The sequence below is a fragment of the Pseudopodoces humilis genome, chromosome 1, assembly GCF_049639895.1.
Source record: "Pseudopodoces humilis isolate 2021_Gansu_Grassland_sample_001 chromosome 1, ASM4963989v1, whole genome shotgun sequence".
Lineage (NCBI taxonomy): Eukaryota > Metazoa > Chordata > Aves > Passeriformes > Paridae > Pseudopodoces > Pseudopodoces humilis.
In genome coordinates this window covers 82,593,695-82,612,375 of record NC_142200.1, presented here as the reverse complement: position 1 = coordinate 82,612,375, position 18,681 = coordinate 82,593,695, and the positions used below count along the sequence as shown (strand labels likewise).

General features: G+C 41.5%; 1 protein-coding gene across 7 annotated transcripts in view; it reads left to right on the top strand.

Annotated features, from left to right (window-relative positions):
- PIGN (phosphatidylinositol glycan anchor biosynthesis class N) overlaps window positions 1-18,104 on the top strand; it is a 107,644-nt gene extending 89,540 nt beyond the window's left edge. For 6 of the 7 annotated variants that reach the window (XM_088061846.1, XM_088061856.1, XM_005526470.3 and 3 more), the window contains 2 exons: window positions 865-917; window positions 9,031-9,438. In XM_088061846.1, coding sequence (XP_087917972.1) covers window positions 865-917; window positions 9,031-9,154 — 177 coding nt within the window. In that variant the 3' untranslated portion in view covers window positions 9,155-9,438. Of the gene's footprint in view, window positions 1-864; window positions 918-9,030; window positions 9,439-12,303; window positions 12,399-17,699; window positions 17,801-18,079 lie in introns of those variants that run through there. The other variant, XR_015773660.1, reaches the window with a different exon arrangement.
- The last annotated feature ends 577 nt before the right edge of the window (window positions 18,105-18,681 follow it).

The following is an 18,681-nucleotide window of genomic DNA, read 5'->3' as shown; positions in this document are numbered from 1 at the left end:
GAAAAGGAGAATGTATGCTTGTGTCAAGTTTCTGTGTGACTAATCTGCTTTTGGGTAACTTCCACAAGAAAAGAAAAAGTATACCAATAAACCACATTCATAGCATTTCACTAATAAAATCAGTATAATTAAACCAAAAGAAGACTATAAGTATTTACTGGTGTGTATCAAGCCCCAGTATATCCAGGTCTTATATCTCATGTGTTCTCCTATTTTGTTTTAAGTATTTTGAAACAATTAGCAGGTATGTACTTGATGTACAAAAAGAAAAAAGAAATTACCAACGAGGTTTGTAGGAGATATGCAGAAACTGTCAAGAAAAGAGAAAGGAACTAAATGAAGAAAAGAGAAAGTAGCAGGACAAAAAGAGAACTTGTTTGTAGTCTTGAATCAATGGGGCCACCAACTAGAATTAGGGGAATTCACTAATAGATAAGTACTCTCTTCTCCCAACATTATTTCCACTTTACAGGTGGAGAACTGCTAGAATTGCCCAAAGACATTTGTGTTGAAATTCCATGAAAACTTTTAGGCACTGCATTATTTGGCATGTTGTTATTTCAAACAATAGGTGTCTTGGCTTCTCTTATTGAAAAAGTTCTGGTGTTTCTCTGGTTTTTGCAACCCATGCTAGACAAAACTTAGTCCACCTCTTGATGGTTTTGTTTGTTACCATGTTAAATCTATTTCTGATTCCTAGGGTATTATTTACTGTAGTCCAAATGATCATTTCTAGAAAGGTCTTGTTCTTATTCTATGTGAAGAATTAGAAATTTGGAGTAAGCAGCCTAAAAAAATTGGGGTTTCTTTTTCTGTTTCATTGTGCAGTGTTGATGTACTAATAAAAGTTGTTTTATTTCCTAGCATTTTTTCTTTTTGGTTAAAGATTATGGAAGCTGGCTGGATATTGGCACAAGGTACAGTACCTTTTTTGCTTCCACAGCATTTTTAAAGGTTCATGAGTTCATACTATATTTTAGTGAGTTTATTTTTTTAGTAAGTTTACCTACTCATAACTCTTTAAATTTTTTCCAATTACTCTGCTTAATCAAACGCTTCAGGGGTGTTCCACATATTTTAAACACATGTGCATGCATATGTATACATATACATACAGCTAAAACTTGTGTCTTAAAATCTGTGCCAGAGCAACACAGAGTAAGTAATAAATCCAGCATGGCAAGAAATACAGTTAGTAGGATTTGTTTGAAAAGTAACTAGACAAAAAGTATTTTAATTAATGTTTTGCATTTTAATTAGTTGTAATCGCTGTTAAAATAACAATTTGTTGAAGTTGTTAATTATCTTGTACCTAGTTAAGCCTCCATATACAGTTCACTGTGAATTAGTGAACCTTGTGTAAATATGTTGGTGGCTACCAAAGCCCATCCTCCAAGCAGGAGAAGAGTTTAGCATTTAAACATAGCAATCACAGCTAAAATAAGAAAATTTGTTTTGTGTTATGAGTCATATTAACCTCAAATACAAGGAATACACATTTCAGATTGACCTTCCCTAGGTTGTGGAAATAGATAAAATGCTGTAATAAGCTTAGCAGGGAATGCGTTGTTACTAATCCAGCCAATCTGGTCACTTGACGCTGTTATTTAAACAGGAGCTGAATAGTGGCCCATTGTTAATATTCTGTTTAGTCTATATATACTCTGTGCTTTGCTTTTGTGAGCCCCAATGTTCCCAGCAGCATGTGGACACATGTGCACACGTGTTCTGCCCGTTTCCTTTGGAGGTTCCAATTCCTGCTCACTGATACCTTTTGAAGGTTCCTAGTGGGCAGAGGTACACTTAGATCAAACAGTGAAAATGTCGCTTTAGCATCACACTTCCTTGCTGTGGTCAGTTTATGGTAAGTCAGAGGGCTTCATCCTTTGGTTTGAATTCCTCTACAGATTAATAAGGATATTTAAGCCCTCAGAAAATTTCTGTTCTGTTGGGCAAAAAGTTTTTTGATCTGGAGTTAGCAGCAAAAGTATTAATTGTTACAAGTATCCAAAAACTTCCCATCTGATACATGGTCTTCATAGCTAGAGCTTTACAACAGTAAGGCATTGCTGGATCTATTTCAGCTGGAGGGTTGCCTTATTCTGAGGAGTTTAGGGGAGCTCATTATGCACTGCTGTAATTCTGCCTCTCCATGTGTGTGTTTTGATCACTGAAGGAAGCGCTGAAAAAGATCTTTTGAAAGAGTAATTTGCAATTAATTTTTAAAGTGGAAAATACATAATGCTCAGGCAGTCTCTGTCATTATTTCGCTTTTGAATGCTTGACTCTACCACCTATGATATTTTATTGTAGTCTCTTTTATACGTTTTATTTGTATGTGTGTATATGCACATAAGAAAAATAATTAGGTTGCATAAGAAAGGAAGTGAAGCCATAGGTGAGGTGCTAAGTGGTCCTTCTTATATCTAGCATGAGCATTATTTTGGCACCAGAACTTTCTCCTCTGAGCAGATTTGTAATGTGTGATCCTCAGGCTTGGCAAAATTAGCAAGCAACAGCAGACTTTTTTTTTTCTTGTTTGTTTGTTCCTGAAAGCGAAGATGAGCTTCAACGGGTTTTGGGTGATTCCCAAAACCAGTGGGAGTGAGATACTACCGTAGCTCTTTCCTGTCCTCCTGTTGCAAGTGCAGTGACAGCTCTGTGGCATTCTCATTGCAGTGTTGTCTGTTGCTGCTTTGACAGCAAGGTCTGAAAATATCCTGTCAGTTGACATTTTCCATGTTGCCAAAACTTTCCTGAGAATAGGAGCAGTCTTGGGGACAGCTGCTCTCATATTTTTCTTTTTTTCTTGTCACACTGATAGGAAGAGCATATGAATGTGTCAGCAAAAATATCTGGATTTGTGTTATGTTACTGGTTACCACATCAGTGAAATCAGAGGTGGAAAAGCATCAGTTTAATTGCCTGGTGGAGATTAAATCTTCTGAAGTCTCTGAGTCCAGTGGTGTATGCACATTTGTAAAGCTTTGATGTGTGTTTCCTTACTCATCCTGTTTTGTGGTGATGGGCTTTCCATGGATTTTCTAATTACCACAGTTCAAAAGTTCTGTATGTTCTCTCTCTTACTAAGAATATGCAAGTTGAGTAGGAGACCCATTACCCAATATTTGGTTTTTCCAATAGCAAAGTTTCATGTAGATGAGCTGGCTTTAAATCCCTTGCAATAAAAAGACCTTCACTGTTTTTTCACCTTGATGTTTTCTTTCCTAGTGGGTCTCATTGTTTGGAAGTAAGGTTTGTTTACTGAACTGACATTTTCTATTTTTAAAAATTTCACCCCTAACTCCTGGCTTTTATATCATATTCTACTATGCCTTAACCATATGACATGACATTTTACCATGCCTCACATTTGCCTTAACAATACAATGTGTTTATTCTTCCAGTGGAATTCACCATGTCATATAAGTATTGTCTTTGAAAACAGATTTCTACCTCTTCCACTCTTCCAGTTTGTTAATGAAATGCTAAGTAACAACAGATCCAACATACAATCCTGTATTACCACATTCAGCAAATTATCAACGCACCATTGATTCCCTCCTCTCTGTAAATTATCAATTACCATAAATATTTATGGCTTCTTAGAAAGTTTTAAAGCCCCTTTTCTTAATGGTCATGCCAAAATCAATGTAAGCTTGTCTTTCAGAGAGTGCTTTCCATTGTTCAGATATAATAGCTGGATAATAATCTTGCAGTGAATGCAGAACTCAAAACAGCAGTTTACGTAAACTTCTAAGGTCTGCTAACCTTGTCCTCTACTTATATACCTTGAGGTAACCTGAATTGCATAATATGCCCCAGAAGAACACACCATTAAATCTCTTAAAAATAATAATATAATTTTCCTAGTGTTTTTGATGTATCAGTGTGGAATACATGATCATGAGAAGTTTTTTCTGACAGATCCTTTTATTTTTGAGTAACAACCAAATGGAATAGCTAGCTTTTCAGCTTCTTTGTCACCAAAATTATTTCTCTGCAGCTTAAAAGGTGTGTTTATCTTTATCTGTAGGTTTCCAGAAAGAGAGAATCTACTATAAAAAGCCTACTATATCTTTACAGTATATGTACTTTGTAAATAGTTGTATAACCTGATAATGAAGATAAACCTTAAAGGTTCTTTATATGGCTGTTATGTAGCTTTATATAGACACATAGTATACTATTCCTTCTCTTTATAGCTGTTGGAAGATAAAGATATGATCTTAACTGTTCTGCAGTTTCAAAGGTCAGGGGACATAAATAAAGCACAAAACTGGGTTTTTTAGGTTTTAGGAATAACAGAATAGAGTTGGAGTGCTGGGGCTTCTAGGTTGAACTGTTAGAACAAAAGTTTTATGATTTGTTTTTGGTGAAACTGAGGAGAGAGGGTGTGGCATCCTGGCTGGAAAAGCAGGAGACTTAAAATTCGTAATCTAAATCTGGGGACTCAGTGTGTGCTTGGGAACAGTTCAAAGAGCATGGCATGTAGAAATAATTGTCTCCTGACTCTTTTGAAGAATGCTCATCCAAGTCCCTGCACAAGTTGTTTTTGTTTTACTTATTTTGTTTCTAGTTTTATTAATTGCTATGGTGACTTACTCCATCTTCTTGTCTTTCCAGCTTCTAATCAGGTCTGTCATCTTAGGAATTAGCCTGTCTTGGGAGAAAGCCAAGTTTTGGAGCAAGATTGATTCCCACTGCTTACCACCCTCATTTTTTTAATATCTTAGGTTCTTCTTTGTCTTTGATTCTTCTTGTCTTCTTTTTTTCTCACCAATATACACTGTCACAAAGCCAGAAGGTGGTAGTTCCTCATATGTTCTCCTTGTGGTTCCTTGCCATTGAAACAGGTGTTTTGCATCCTGATGAAAAATTTTCTTACTGCCAGCTTTGCCTGTTGACATTGATCCATAGATAGGGCACTCACCTTTCCATTGAACAGTGCTACCCTGCTGTAGATCATCCTTGATCCCCCAAACCTGCTACCTTTGCCATCTCATCCTTTATAAGCATTGCCTCACTGTGCCCCATTATGCTATTCTCTTCTACCTGTTTAATGGCTCTTCTTCCTTCACATGGATCTAATTTTCCTGGAGCCTAGAATCTCACAACTCCTCATTAGCTCAGGTTTGACTTCTGATGCAGAAAGCTTGTTTTGAGAACTATCTCATTCACTGTAACTACAGATCCAGTCAAGGGTGCAGGTTCTGAATTGTATAGGGATCAAGATTTGACACTGCTGTTGTGGCATATACCTGTTAGAGTCTTGTTTTCTTTGCTTAAATACAGCATTACCCCAGCCCAAGAAGTAATTTACCAGGCAGAGCTGCCTGCAGGCAGTGCAGTACTGGTTGCTGAGAGCCCCAGAGATGCTGGCTGTTTGTAATTACATGACAAGTAGATTGAAATTCTTTTTATTGTGCTCTATGACATTATATATATATATATATATATATATGTTTGAACAGCTCATATTTTATTAAAGGAGCATAACTATGCAGACTTTTGCAGTATAGCAAGGGAGAAATGTGTGCAGCATTCTCTTCTTTACAAAAGTATGGAAGATCCAGTCCTTCAGCTGACAGGTGGCTAAGCAGAGTTTGAAGAGAGACCTTTTTGCTTTGAGAAAGCCTCTCCCTATGCCCAAAACACTGATCACATCTGAAAGATGTGATGAAAGACCCATTTGGGGGGTGCACAGGAACTCAGATTCCCTGTCTGGAGTTCATGCATGGTCTGTGATGGTCTTGGGGTATCTGTGGCAATAAAGGCAGGGCCTTCATTTGGCTTGTGATTTTCAGATTTCTCATTCAAGCCTTCTTTGAAAGTTACAAGGAAAGTGGTGTTTGTTGCTTACATGAGAAGTTAGAATTCTGGTGCCAGGTGGGAAGGAAAGCTGAGGTGTTACCAGTAAGGCAGGAGACACTAAGTGTGCAGCGGTTTATCAGAGCGGCTGTTCTGTAAGAGCCAGCAACCTTATCTACCTGTGGTGAATGTACAGTCCCCAAGGGCACATTACACCATGAAGATAACTGTAGCAAGACTTTCATCTGTCAGTGTGTCATTTCCCGTGGAGAACTGAAACCAAAGTTGCAAGACACCCAGGTGGTCTTTCAAGGGCAGCCCTTGAGCGAGTTTATCTTTGTTGTTGTAAATGTGCTGTGAACTATGAGGTCCAAAGTGCACTGCCCAGGTGACAGTAGGCTTTGTGCCTGACTTCATCCTCTCCCTGTGTCTTACACCTTTCCCACAGAAACAGGACAGGAACTTGGTTCTCATAGATGTGCTGCTCATTATGCTCACTGAGGTCTGAGCCCTTTTATGATGGTGGATTTCTCTAATTGATTTTTTAAAACTATGTATTTAAGTGAGATATTTGTGAGATGTTTTAGTCAGACTCAACTGAAACAGAAAAATCTTATAGCATGCATCTGGACTGTTCTTATGTTCTCCTTGGTTGGTCCTTTCGTTGCTGGCACCCTGGCTGTGGAAGAACTTTTTGGATTACTTTTATTCCCTCACACTGGTTAGTGGCCCAGCTTTGTTTAGAGCTGGTGCTTCTCCACTTCACAGAGCTAAATTGTGCTAGGCTAGCGCCAGAGTTGTCACAGTCTCAGGGCTGTGAGGATTGATAGTGTCGGCATTATGAGCTTTACTGCTCTTCTGTGGCTAAACTCTCAAACTGAATGAGTCCTCTGGCAGAAATTCCAAGTCATTAAGCCAGCAAGCATTCCTTGCAATCCTTTTTTTTGACTAAACTGAGACTTCTTCGAGGCTGAAGTTACTCTGTTTGTCCTAAAGAGCCATTTACTTTGGAATAATAGGTATGTGTGCATCAGGAGGTATGGGTACCTCTCATGTCAGAGTGCTAGTTTCTTCAGTAGTCCCAGGAAAAACTAAAGCCACACTGGATGCATAATGGACATGGGTGCAGCAGTGTTTCATCTGCAGCTCTAACCTGAAATGTCACTGGTTTTGGAAGATTCCTAGCTTCTGAATGACTAGTGGTTTACATTAACCATACTCGATTCAAATATTACAGAATCACACAATGGTTGAGGTGGGAAGGGACCACTGGAGGTCATTTAGTCCAACTTCCCTGAACAAGCAGTAACATATTACTCAAGATTGTGCCCAGATGGCTTTTCTCCAAGGGAGGAGACTCCACAGCCTCTCTGGGCAGTCTATTTCAGTGCTCAGCCACCTGCACAGTAAAGTTATTCCTCATGTTGAGGTGGAACTTCCTGTGCTCCAGTTTGTGCCCATTGCCCCTTTTCCTGTTGCTTAGCACCACCAGGAAGAGCCTGCATCCATCCTCTTGACACCCTCCCTTCAGATACTTACAGACATGGAAGAGGTCTCTTCTCACTTGTTTCTTCTCAAGACTGAACAGGCTCAGCTCTCAGCCTTCCCGTGTAAGAGAGATGCTCCAGTCTCTTAGTCCCTTGATCATCTTCTTAGCCCTCCACTGGACCTGCTCCAGGAGCTCCCTGACTCTCATATACTGAGGAGCCCAGAACTGGACACAGCACTCCAGATGTGCCTCACCAGGGCTGAGCAGAGGGGCAGGATCACCTCCCTTGACCTGCTGGCAACAATGCTCTTCCTAATGCACCCCAGGATACCTTTGGCCTTCTTGGCCACAAGGACACACTGCTGGTTCATGGACAGCTTGTTGTCCACCAGGACCCCCACATCCTTCTCCACAGAGCTGCTCTACAGCAGGTCAGCCCCCAGCCTGTCATGGTGCTTGTGATTATTCTTCTCCAGGTGCAGGACCCTGCATTTGCCTTTGTTGAATCTCAGACAGTTCTCTGCCCATCTCTACAACCTATTGAAGTTGTTCTGAGGGGCTGCACAGCTCTCTGGGGTATCGGCCACTCCTTCCAGCTTTGTGCCATCAGTGAACTTGCTGAGGAGGCATCTGCACATGTAGATGTCAGGTTTGACTGAATGGTCTGTAATCCAATTCTTCCACACGGAGGGAAAGTCTGCCTTCCTCCAGACTTCCTCCCTGATCTCTTGGGTCAGGGATTCTTGAGAGCTAGCCTTGGCAGTGAAGGCTGAAACAAAGAATGCATTCAATGTCTCAGCCGTTTCTGCAGCCTCTGTTGCAAGGGTCCCTGCTCCATTCAGTAGCAGGCCTGCATTTTCCACAGTTTTCCTTATGTTATTGGTGTCTTTGAAGAAGCCCTTCTTGTTATTAGCCAGATTTAATTCCAAATGGGCCTTGAGCACAGAATGCCAAATGCCCTGAATTGAATCTTAGTCTGACCCTGAATAGCCCATCTGCAACACCCATGAACCTCAGGTAATAGAATTTCAGCAAGTGGAGCTCATTGCTTGTTAGCCTTTTAATCATGAGTGGCTTCAGGACATCCTAACCCAGAAGCTGTATTTTCATATTGTGTCTATTAGCCACTAGAGATGAACTCATCTCTTTAATCTCTTCGCATGTGCTACCACAGCAAAGAATACCACAGCAGAGAATTCTACAGATTTTAGCACTGTTTAGTGAATAAGTAATGGCGTTTTGGTTTGTTTTTTTGGTTTTTTTTCTTAAAGCTCTTTGTCACTAGAATAGTATTTTCTCTAGAAAATTGCGCTTCATCTGACATAAATATCTGAGTTGTCTTAATACCAAGGATGGTTTGCCTGATGGGAAGTTCTCTCTAGAATCTGACAGCAAATGGAAGTTTTGCAATGGTTTCACTCACATACACTGAGTTATCCATTTGAATGGAAAGTATACCTGGTGCCTCTTACTCATTTGGTGTATGTTCAGTTCCATTTTCTGTTGTCCCCACTATTTTATTTTGTCTGCAGCTTGGGTTTTTACATGACAGTGCTGCTATAGTACATGCCTTCTAAGAGCAGTGTATATAAAATCACATCCTAGATGAAAAATTGGCCTACTTAAAATAAAAAAAAGAAAATAATTCTGAGATTTGTTTATGTTTTTTTTCTTTACTCTGCAAATTTATATTTTTTTTCTCACTTTTTTAATCTGTCTCTTCCTTGCAGCATCAGCCACTATGTGCTGGTGATGTCACTGACCATATTTATGATGGTGATGAATGGACTGGCCCAGCTGTTAACTACACAGAGACTTGGACTTCCCAGAAGGACTAAGCACCATTCCACATGATAAAGCATCCTCAGGCTTCCTCTGAACCAACCTCCAGCTCTGGAATGTAAATAAGGGTTAAGGGACTAGAGTGCCAAAAACCCATCCAGCAATCAGAGTGCTGTGTTGAAACAGATTAAATGCTGTCACATGACTGAAATTTGCATTTGAGGGTTGTCATTTAGACACCAATGGGAATATGGGAATAAAAAAGCCTCTCTTTATTCTTCAAGTGTACATATGTTCTTGAAAATGAAAACAGCAACAAAATTCTTTTTAAAATAAATAGGCAACTGTCTTTCGGATTGGGTTTTTTGGTAAGGTGGGGTTTTTTTTCTTTTTTTTTGTTTTATAACTTGGCTGCCAGCTGTTTGTTTACACATACTCTCATTAGGAATCTGCAGAGTTTTAGCTTCATTTCATGTCTCACATAAGCACCTCCCGGACTGAGGCATGAATGAAATCAGTCTGGGCAGATCACTGGTTTGTATGTAACTGATGTGGCACACACGTTGGAATATCTCTGAATTGGACTGTGCTTTTTGCAAGCTGTGTCAGCGTGCCTGTGAATATGTTGAGGCAGGTTAAGGCTGGTGAGGCTGTGAGGCTCTTGCTGTAAGACAACATCTTTCAGCTCATCCTGCTGTGAATTGCTGCTGCTGACTGTGCTCTCATGCTGCCTCCTGAGCTTGGGCAGGCTGAGCAGTATGACACTCGGGTAACTGATCCAAATGAAAAGGAACCTGGTTAAATAGCAGTCAAATTCCCTGGGCCAGCTCATGACAGGGTGGGCAGGAAGGTTAGGGCTGATTGTTTCCATAGCAGCCCAGAGTTAGATCAGCATAACAAGGTCATGAAACTGCATCTGCAGTTGCTGGTTTGCAGAAAGTGATGCCATGTGGAGACTTTTTTTTGTTGTTGTTTCCTTGTTTTTCTTTCCACTTGTGTTCTACTGATAACAAGCATCAGTAATGGCTGCACAATGAAACTAATGCAGATTCCCTGTATACCAATCACAAGTGAGAAGCAAGGAGAAGAAAAACTGTTGTTCATTCTGGCCCATTCTATGATGGCCTAACTAAAAACTGCTATGTAATACCCCTGTGTCACACTCCCAGCTAGCAGCCAGGCCTTTCTATCTGGAAGCTGATACATATGGTGCATGATGCTGGCAGCCAAGGCTAGACATGCATCATGAGGGCTTCTCCAATACTCTTTCCAGCCATCTGGCATTTGGCCATGGTCACGTGTCTGTTAAACAGTCTGAAAACTAGTCATCCCTCTGCAGGAAGTTTGGCTGGGAGAAGCTAGTCACAAACCTCCATCTGCTTGTTGGGTACTAGAAAAAAATGGCATCATGGGCCTGCAGTCATCTGTGCAGCTTCAGAGTGCCTCCTGAGGGTGTCGGAGTACTGTTAAGAGAGTTATTTTTTCCACAAGCTGGTGATCCAGTGGTCTTACTGGGCATGTTGCCTCACAGCTGGCCTCAGTTGCAGAAGATATTTTGCATTTGTTACAGGCTGTACCTGCAGACTGCACACCTAAAGGTGGACATGTGCCTGGTGCTGGTGGTTGTACCCTACTGCCAAGACAAGGAGCAACCACGAGCAGCTGGGAAGTTGCCACTATGGCAAAGTCTGTGTGTAGGCATGGGAATGTTCCACACTTGTTCCGGGATCCAGTGAGTGTCCACTATGGAGAGCTATCCTCACGTCAGCCTCACTCCACAAGTATCTACAGCACACTGTAGCATTGTGGATGCTTGCTGTATCCTCAGCTTTCTGTCACCTAGCTGATGTCTTGTCCGCAGTGCTGTCCCTTCAGTACACAGAGCTCTAAGCCATTGACCATCCCAGTCTCCATTGATGGAGTGACTGCTTTGCAGAACTACTGTTTGTAGAACAAATTCAGTCATGGGAGCAGCTGAACAGCTGGCATTGATGTGAAGAAATTTACTCAAAAATTGGGAATGTGGGACTCACAGGGCTGCCACCCTTAAGTCACACCTTCTACAAGCTCATCAAAGCTGCTTGTTATCTATGACAAGACCAAGTGGTATTGGGAGGAACATACTGCTGGCACTGCAGGGTCTCTGGGAGAATGCGGAGGAGCTCAAGCCTGATACTTTTTTTTACCACAAGGGGCTGGTAATAAAACAGCATCTCAGCCCACTGTGTCTGGTGCTGCTTGTCTGTCTGTGGTAGTAGGAATAATCTATGTATTCTGGTATGCAGGCAAGTGGAAATGACCGTGCAAAGTACAACCTACATCAGTTGTGCTTTCTGCTTACAGTTTCCATAGCACCTTTTCTTGCAAAGTGAGTTTTGTTTCTTACGTCCTTCCTTGTAATAGAAGAAAGGGGACAATGAGCATAGGGGAATATTTGTTGTTTATCCCTAGTGCTGCTCTGCAGGTGTTCTTGTTTGCCATTTGCTCTGGTTGGGCCATTATGGTAGCAACCTCAGCTGCCCTTTCCCCCTCTGCTTCCTTGCATCACTGTGCCATTTGTGAATTCAGTTTCTATCAGAGGCCACAGGAGTGCTGGACAGCAGCTCTCATGGAGAGGCAGGACTGGCTGTGCTAGTCTTGCATCTCCCCAGGGAAGGCTCTTGCTGAAGTCTTGGCCTGCACTTCTGGGTTGACTCCAGCATGGAGAGGTGTCAAAAATTATCCCACTAAGCTACTTTACACAGCCCCATGGGGTGTGTGACAAAGTTCACTCTTCCCTCCCACAGATGTTCTCCAGAAACAAATGGCATAAGCAATAAAATGTCCTCCCTAGCCTTAGCAGCTAAGGTAGGGAGTAAAATTTTGTATTTTGATTGGTTTAAGCTTTCTTTTGTTCTACTTGTGGGTCTTTGAGCATCATCATCCCTCTTCATGGGGTCCTGACAGGATTCAGTCCACAGAAGGGGGGTTATGAGTCAGCAGAGACTTCCAGCACATGTGAAGGACATGAAGACAGAATTACCCCAAGCCCTTCTGCCTGCCTTCTTTCACCTGTAGCAGAGCTGCACACTCTGACTCTGGAGCAGGTGAGGCTCCAGAGAGTGAAAACCTCAGGCTGGAAAAGGCAGGTAGATTGACATTGTAATTTATGCCAAGGGTGGCACAGTTTTTATTTTTTTAAACTAAAAACCTCTGCAAAGCTTCTATCTTCTTGATTTCAGATCCATGGATCCCTGAAGAGCTAACCATAATCCTGGAGTGCCCATCAGGTGGTGTAATGCAAGAGAAACTGTACTGAAGAGCATCTTATACAAAGGTCTTGTAATCTTCAGCGCTAGGAATTGTTCTCTGCTTTTTTGTTATCAAGGCTATACACAGCAGTCTTTTGATATCTGCCCAGGGAGTGAGCTGTTTCTTCAGAAATGATGAAGCTTAGATTGTATCAAGACCTCTTATGACTCAAACTAAATAACTTCCCTTTCTCCCTCACAGAGGAAATCAGATTTTACAAGCTTTGGCAATTTCAATGCATGCCGTGCCTGTTAGCTGTAAGTCTGGTACAGTCTTCACATTTTTGAATGAGAACAAAGATGTGAATGAACATTCATGGTCTCACCCAAACCTTAAACTGCAGTGTCTGGTTTAGAGAAGCCACAATGCAAATGTTTTTTCAGCTCTTATCACCCCAGCTAATTTGTAAGGATATGATGCTCATTACTTCTCCAGATGGTTTGTGTGAATCCTGCAGTCCCTTTGCCTGTGGCTTTGGGGCGGTGGTGTACTTCTCCCAGGTGTCTTTGGCAAAAAGGATGAGAACATGGAGGGTGCCATGCTTCTGCATCTGATAGATGTGGGCTTCTGTGAGCAGGAGCTACCTGAAGAGAATATTTTTGGGAGCTATAGTTGTGGTACGGAAGGGAGAACTTCTCTGTCTTGCACCTGCTCTGGGCTCTGCTGTGTGTCAACAGTGGTGGGACATCTCCACATGTCAGCTAATCATCACTTGGCTTCATCTAACTTGAAGGTGAAAAACTTTATTCTCCTGTATGTTGTCTTTGGGAAGCTGCTTGGTGAGCTTCTATGGCTGAGGAAGATCTGGGAACCTGTCTTGCAGAGCTGCCAGGTGTGTGGTACAGCCCCAGATCAGTCCTGGTTATCCATCCATGAGACAGGGCTTGTGGTGAGCCAGAACTGACCGTCACGGCAGCTGGTGATCACCAAATAATTTGCAGTTCTCACTGGTCTCTCTTGCACTAGTTATGTTCACAAGGATGTGTAGTGTTGCATCCAGTTCCTTGGCTTACACAAGCTCTAAAGTCAGCTGCTTCCTGCAAGGGCTCCCTCCTCACCCCAGGGCAGGGCACAGTATTTTAGCATTTGAGGACTGAAAAGGGGAAGAAGGCTGAAAGTGTGGCACTCTCCCTCTTCCCAAGACCTTTGAAATCAAGCTTGTTCATATTTTATTTGTTTATTTACTGACTTATGCTTGGCATAACTTTCTAACTTTGAAGGTGGATAATATAAAGCGGATGACAACACCTTTGTTTTGTTTGCATTTTATTTTCCATGCGAGTTGTAAGAGTAAATGCTCCTAGTGTTACATAAAGTGAAGTTGACTTAAAGGTTTTGCTCAGGTCAATACTGCTGACAAACCTGTTAATAATGGCTGGATATCATCCAATGCTTTCTCTGTGGCGGGGAGAAAAAGCACCAGACCAAGTTTCCCCCAGCCGTCTCTGACTGCAGTGGGACACGGCCAGGGATGAAGCCCATTTCTGCTCTGAATTTCCTGCAATCTGCACCCTCCTTCTCGGTGTCTCACCTCTGCTGCAAGGAGGTCCTTTCTGACCTGAATTGTCCTGTGACCCAATGTACAGCCACCAAGTCCTGCACACCTGATACCAGGGCCAGTGGTTGAGTAAGGGACAGAGTAGTTGTAGAGTCAGGCCTGGGGAATTTAAATTGAAATTACTACAAAAGCAATCATACCTGGGTCCAAAGTTTTTGCCTCAAAGTGAGAAGGGAGGAGGAATATGAGAAAGCCACGTGTCACTGCCACGGCTCTCACTGTTCCCACTGCTTTCTCTTCCTTCTCGAGGGGTTTGCCGCTCCAGCAGTACCTGCCCAAGCCTGGCTCCAAGCTTCAGCAACCACAAGCTGATCCAAAGGGCACATGTCCAGTAACAAGCATTGCAAAATTGAACCACTGGCATTTAGGGCTGGAGAAACCTCTGACCAACACCTAGACTCCTCTAATTAAACTTAACTTACTGCTCTGGCAGAACTGCTGAAGGACAAGACCTCAGTGCAGTTCATATTGACTTTCTGTGGAGTAACCTTTATATACCTCAATGGATGTGGCCTTTTAGTGATGGACATCATTATTCTGACTTCTTGGCATGTGAGGCAGTGCAAGACAAAAATTGCAGAGTAATTTCAACAGAGGCTGAAATTTGGTGGTGTGAGTCCCGGTGAGCACACAAGCAGAGACAGACTCTGAAAATGCTGTGATTTTATTTTTGTATCAATTTCCATATTAAGTTAAGAGACACTAGAACTTACTGTGCAAAGCACTGCTATCCAGAACTATATTTAGCTGCTCAGATATTTGTGTCTCCATCTCACTAGATCTCCAGAAGTGAGTGGATATTTTCCATCAAGGGCTTGTTATATCTGACCTACTGTGAAAGGAAAATATCTTCCACTGTCATGCATTTTTTCATACAAGTGGTATCTTTCTGTGTCTCTTCTAACCTACTTTAACACATTATATTTCCTTTAAAATGCTACAAACTTACTTGCTTTACTGTAACTTGGTAATTAACTGGTAGTTACAGCTAAAAGAAGAAATTAACACGCGTCTCATTTTTAAAGAATTACATAGTGCAGGAAAACCTCCTAGTATTTGGGATGATGGCCAAAGCTCCATTCAGGACCTGAACTGAACACAAGCCTTCTGAAATTTGTCTGAGGCTCCTCATTTCCTGGGGCTTTATTTTCCCGCCAAACCCAAAACAGCCATCCAGTGGACCCTGTCTAAGATTTATTTTTCCCAAGCATGAGGGTTTCCCTTGAGGGTCCCTCCTACCTTTGCTTCTCCAGCGATTTGTGTCCTGGGTGGCCCTGCCAGCCCAGCTCTGCAGGAGAATCTTAGGACCATTTTGCAGTCAGCACCCAAACCCAGGACAGTTCAGGGGATGAGTTTTGTTCTGTTTGGTGGGTCATGATGGCAGCCAGTCTATCACGGGAAGAGCCCATTTGCTTAGTTTGCTACTTCTTTCTTTCTTTGTTTAGGACTAGGGGTTTTTTAAACTTATACTTAAAGCTTGAGGTTTAGTTTTTTTCAAGTAATGATTGTGAGACCAGCTGTCGGCATTAATTTGTTTTAATATGACTCAATCTGAGCAGTGTTCGAGCTTCCTCTTAGAAAATGTAGCTGACTGCGCCATTTTTTTTTTTTCAGGCAGTTGGCTTGACAGAGAATAAATTTTTACAAAAAGTTGCTTTACAGAGCAAGGGAACAGACTCTGTCATTTTCCCTTCCTGCTGCTCATTTCTTGCAAAAGTACCTGACATCTGGGGAAAAGCAGCCTTTTCATTAGTGGGTGCATGGAAGGCCCACGGGCAGGAGCGCAGAATAACTGGCTCTGCAATTTATAGAACTGCAACTAATTGTGTTTTAAGGCTCTGTTTTAGTGAGGCAGCAATGGTGCCTATCATTCCAATAAATATATTGGAACTGAATGGCAGTAACTACACTTTCTCTCCTCGTGGCAATTTTAATTCTTTGTGAGAAATCACAGCAGCTGTGAGCTTCCTGAAGACAAAGCAACAGAGCACAGGTAAGTGGAGGTGACATTCCCCTGTAGTTCACAGCAATTAACCTCGGGAGGGAAAGAAAAATTAAAATGGTCACTGGTGTTTGGGAGAATTACCTTGTGATGCATTGCAAATACCCTTGTAGGCAGTGATTTAATTTAATCTGTGCCAGAGTTATGCAAATATGCTTACGATACATTTGATGGCTTGATCCTTTTCTCACTCTGGGAGGGGAGGAGGAAGATGGATCGGTGTACATGCTTCTAGAGGCAAAATGTGTGATACTTGTCAGGTTAGAGCTAACTGGCATTATTTATTTGCTTACTTTGCAAGTCTATGAATGTGTCTCACCATTAAGAAGACGAACACAGTAATGATTCTGTTTAATTAAGGGAAAAGTAACTTTCTTGTGAGTTCTAAGTGTCACTTGATCTATCTGAGGTGTCACAGGACTGGAGAACTGCAGAGGGCTGAGGAAGCGTTATTTGTGCTCAGTTCGTGGAGCTTTATGAAAGCAATTTACATATTTGCACACTGAAGCATAACTACCAGAACATAAGCGGAGTAATAAATGATTAACTATAAAAGATTGGCGGCTTGGGCAAAAATCCAGCAGAGCACTTAAGCATGTGCTTAACTTCAAACAACCTGGCCCTCCTCGCAGTGTCAGGGCCTCTCTTAAGTTTGGGAATCTGCTCCTGCTCTTTAGTTAAGTGTGTGCTTAAGTGACTGGGAAGAACAGAGTTTGGCAAAGTGAACTTATAAACAGAAAAAGCTTTCTCCTAGAATGCTTTTAAACTGGGATGGCAGCTGTAAGCAGGACTGTAAGCAGATCAGAGCTCATCACAGATGGAGCATCCAGCTCCTATTGATGAAGTGGGAATTGTCAGTTGCCTGGCATTTCTCAGACAAAGAGCAAAACCAGAGGTATTGCAGCAAAAGACTAATCTAGTCTGCCCATTTCAGCACAATGTTTTGTTTTGTGCATTTTGTTCTGCTTTGTTTTTAATTTTTGAGAACATAAGCATGCTAAATATTTTATTGCTGTTCTGTGATAATCATGCTCTGCTTTGGCCAAATGTTACTTTCACTAAATAGTTCAATTGAAAATGGGATTTGGCAAAAAAAAAGCCTCAAAAACCCCCAGAAAATAAAACCCTCCACCTCCCAACAGTATTTTAATTTTCCAGTAATTTGAAACTCTTCTCCAGCATTTATCTTGCACTCACCAATGATCCTGTTGGTAACTTTGCTTCATTACAAGCCACTTTCTTACAGTGTATTTGGAAGTTGGAGCTGAAAAAGCTGCTCTGAAGCATAAGCGTAAAGCAAAAGTTGAAGGCCCAAATGAGGGATTTGGTTTTGGTCTCCATGTAACAATTCAGGAATTTTTCCATGTGCCTGGATGAAATTTACCAAATGAGACCTACAAATTAAGTCCACTGCTTTCTCCTTTTATCCCTTCTAAAGGAGAATATTTGGGCTTATATCTGTTGTCAGAGTGACTGGCTTCTTGAGTTACCCTTCTCATCTCCAGCAGATACCGGGGAGCAGTGGCTACTGTACATTCACCAGGCATTCACTCAATCCTCGTGGGCTTTCATGTCACCACAGAGTGATACATGCTGCTGTTGCATGTTGTTTCCTTTTGGGAAGCTTTTTGGCTCCATAATTATTTTTTTTTTTTTAATTTATTTTATCGCTGCTGATATAATCTCTCTTAAACCATGTCTGAAGTTCTTGGTGGTTGGGTGAAGCTTAATTAAAGCATGTCAGTATGATGGTGTCTTTCATTCAGGAGACAAGAAGGAAGATGATAATCTTCTTTTCTGGAATAAATGTGAATGGATTCAGTGCCCAAAATGCAAGCTCTGGATAATTTACAAGAAGCAGAAAAAGGTGAAAATATTTTTCCAGGGCTCCAATCAAGATCTAAGCAATAAGATACTGTTACTGAAGTGTGTTCCTAGCCTGAATAGCCAGGAAACAAGCAGGAAGAATAGCATCTAGAAAGTCCTAGAGACAGAAAAAAAGAGTTGGAAATATAATTTGGACATAATAGCTGAAAATTCTCATAACAAATACGAATTCAGGCTGGAAAATGATAAATTATCTCTGATTTGATTCAGACTGTCTTCAAGGCTTTTGTATTTCATTTTTTCTTTTCAAAATCAACAGGTTTGCATAAAATTACCTGAATCTGTCAGCAATTTCTCCTCCTAATGGACCTAACTTGAAAGATGCTGAACAATGATCAAACAGCATGAGATACACCTACAATGAAAGTAGTCCTATTTTTGTAGTCAGACAGTGGGGGGGGCTGGAGCTTTCTTCATATTTTTTTAAAGTATCAAAATGGATTTTATGCTTCTGTAAGGCATGGACCTTGGATATAAGCCAAAAACTGTCGAAATCCACAGGAATTTCGTAAAGCCCATTGAAGCCAATGGATTGAAAGGTCAGTGTTAGATAGACCAACAGTCAAAGTGCTCTCTCAGGAGCATAAGTTAAAGGCTGGTTATTACAAAATTCAAGTGCTTCCATTTTTTGTAAGTCTACTATCATTCCTTTTTTTACAGCCAGGTGCTGGACCTATATGGAAGTCGTGGTTTTCCAGAATGTTATTGCAGGTGCCACACTGCTGCAGCTTTTCCAGGTAATGGTTTAGGTGACCACAAGCTGATTGTCTTCTCATATGCAACCCAACCCACTCCCTCCAGCCAAATCCTCCAGCTCCCTTGGTCTCAGATTTAAGATTGGGATTGAGAAATCCCAGCCTT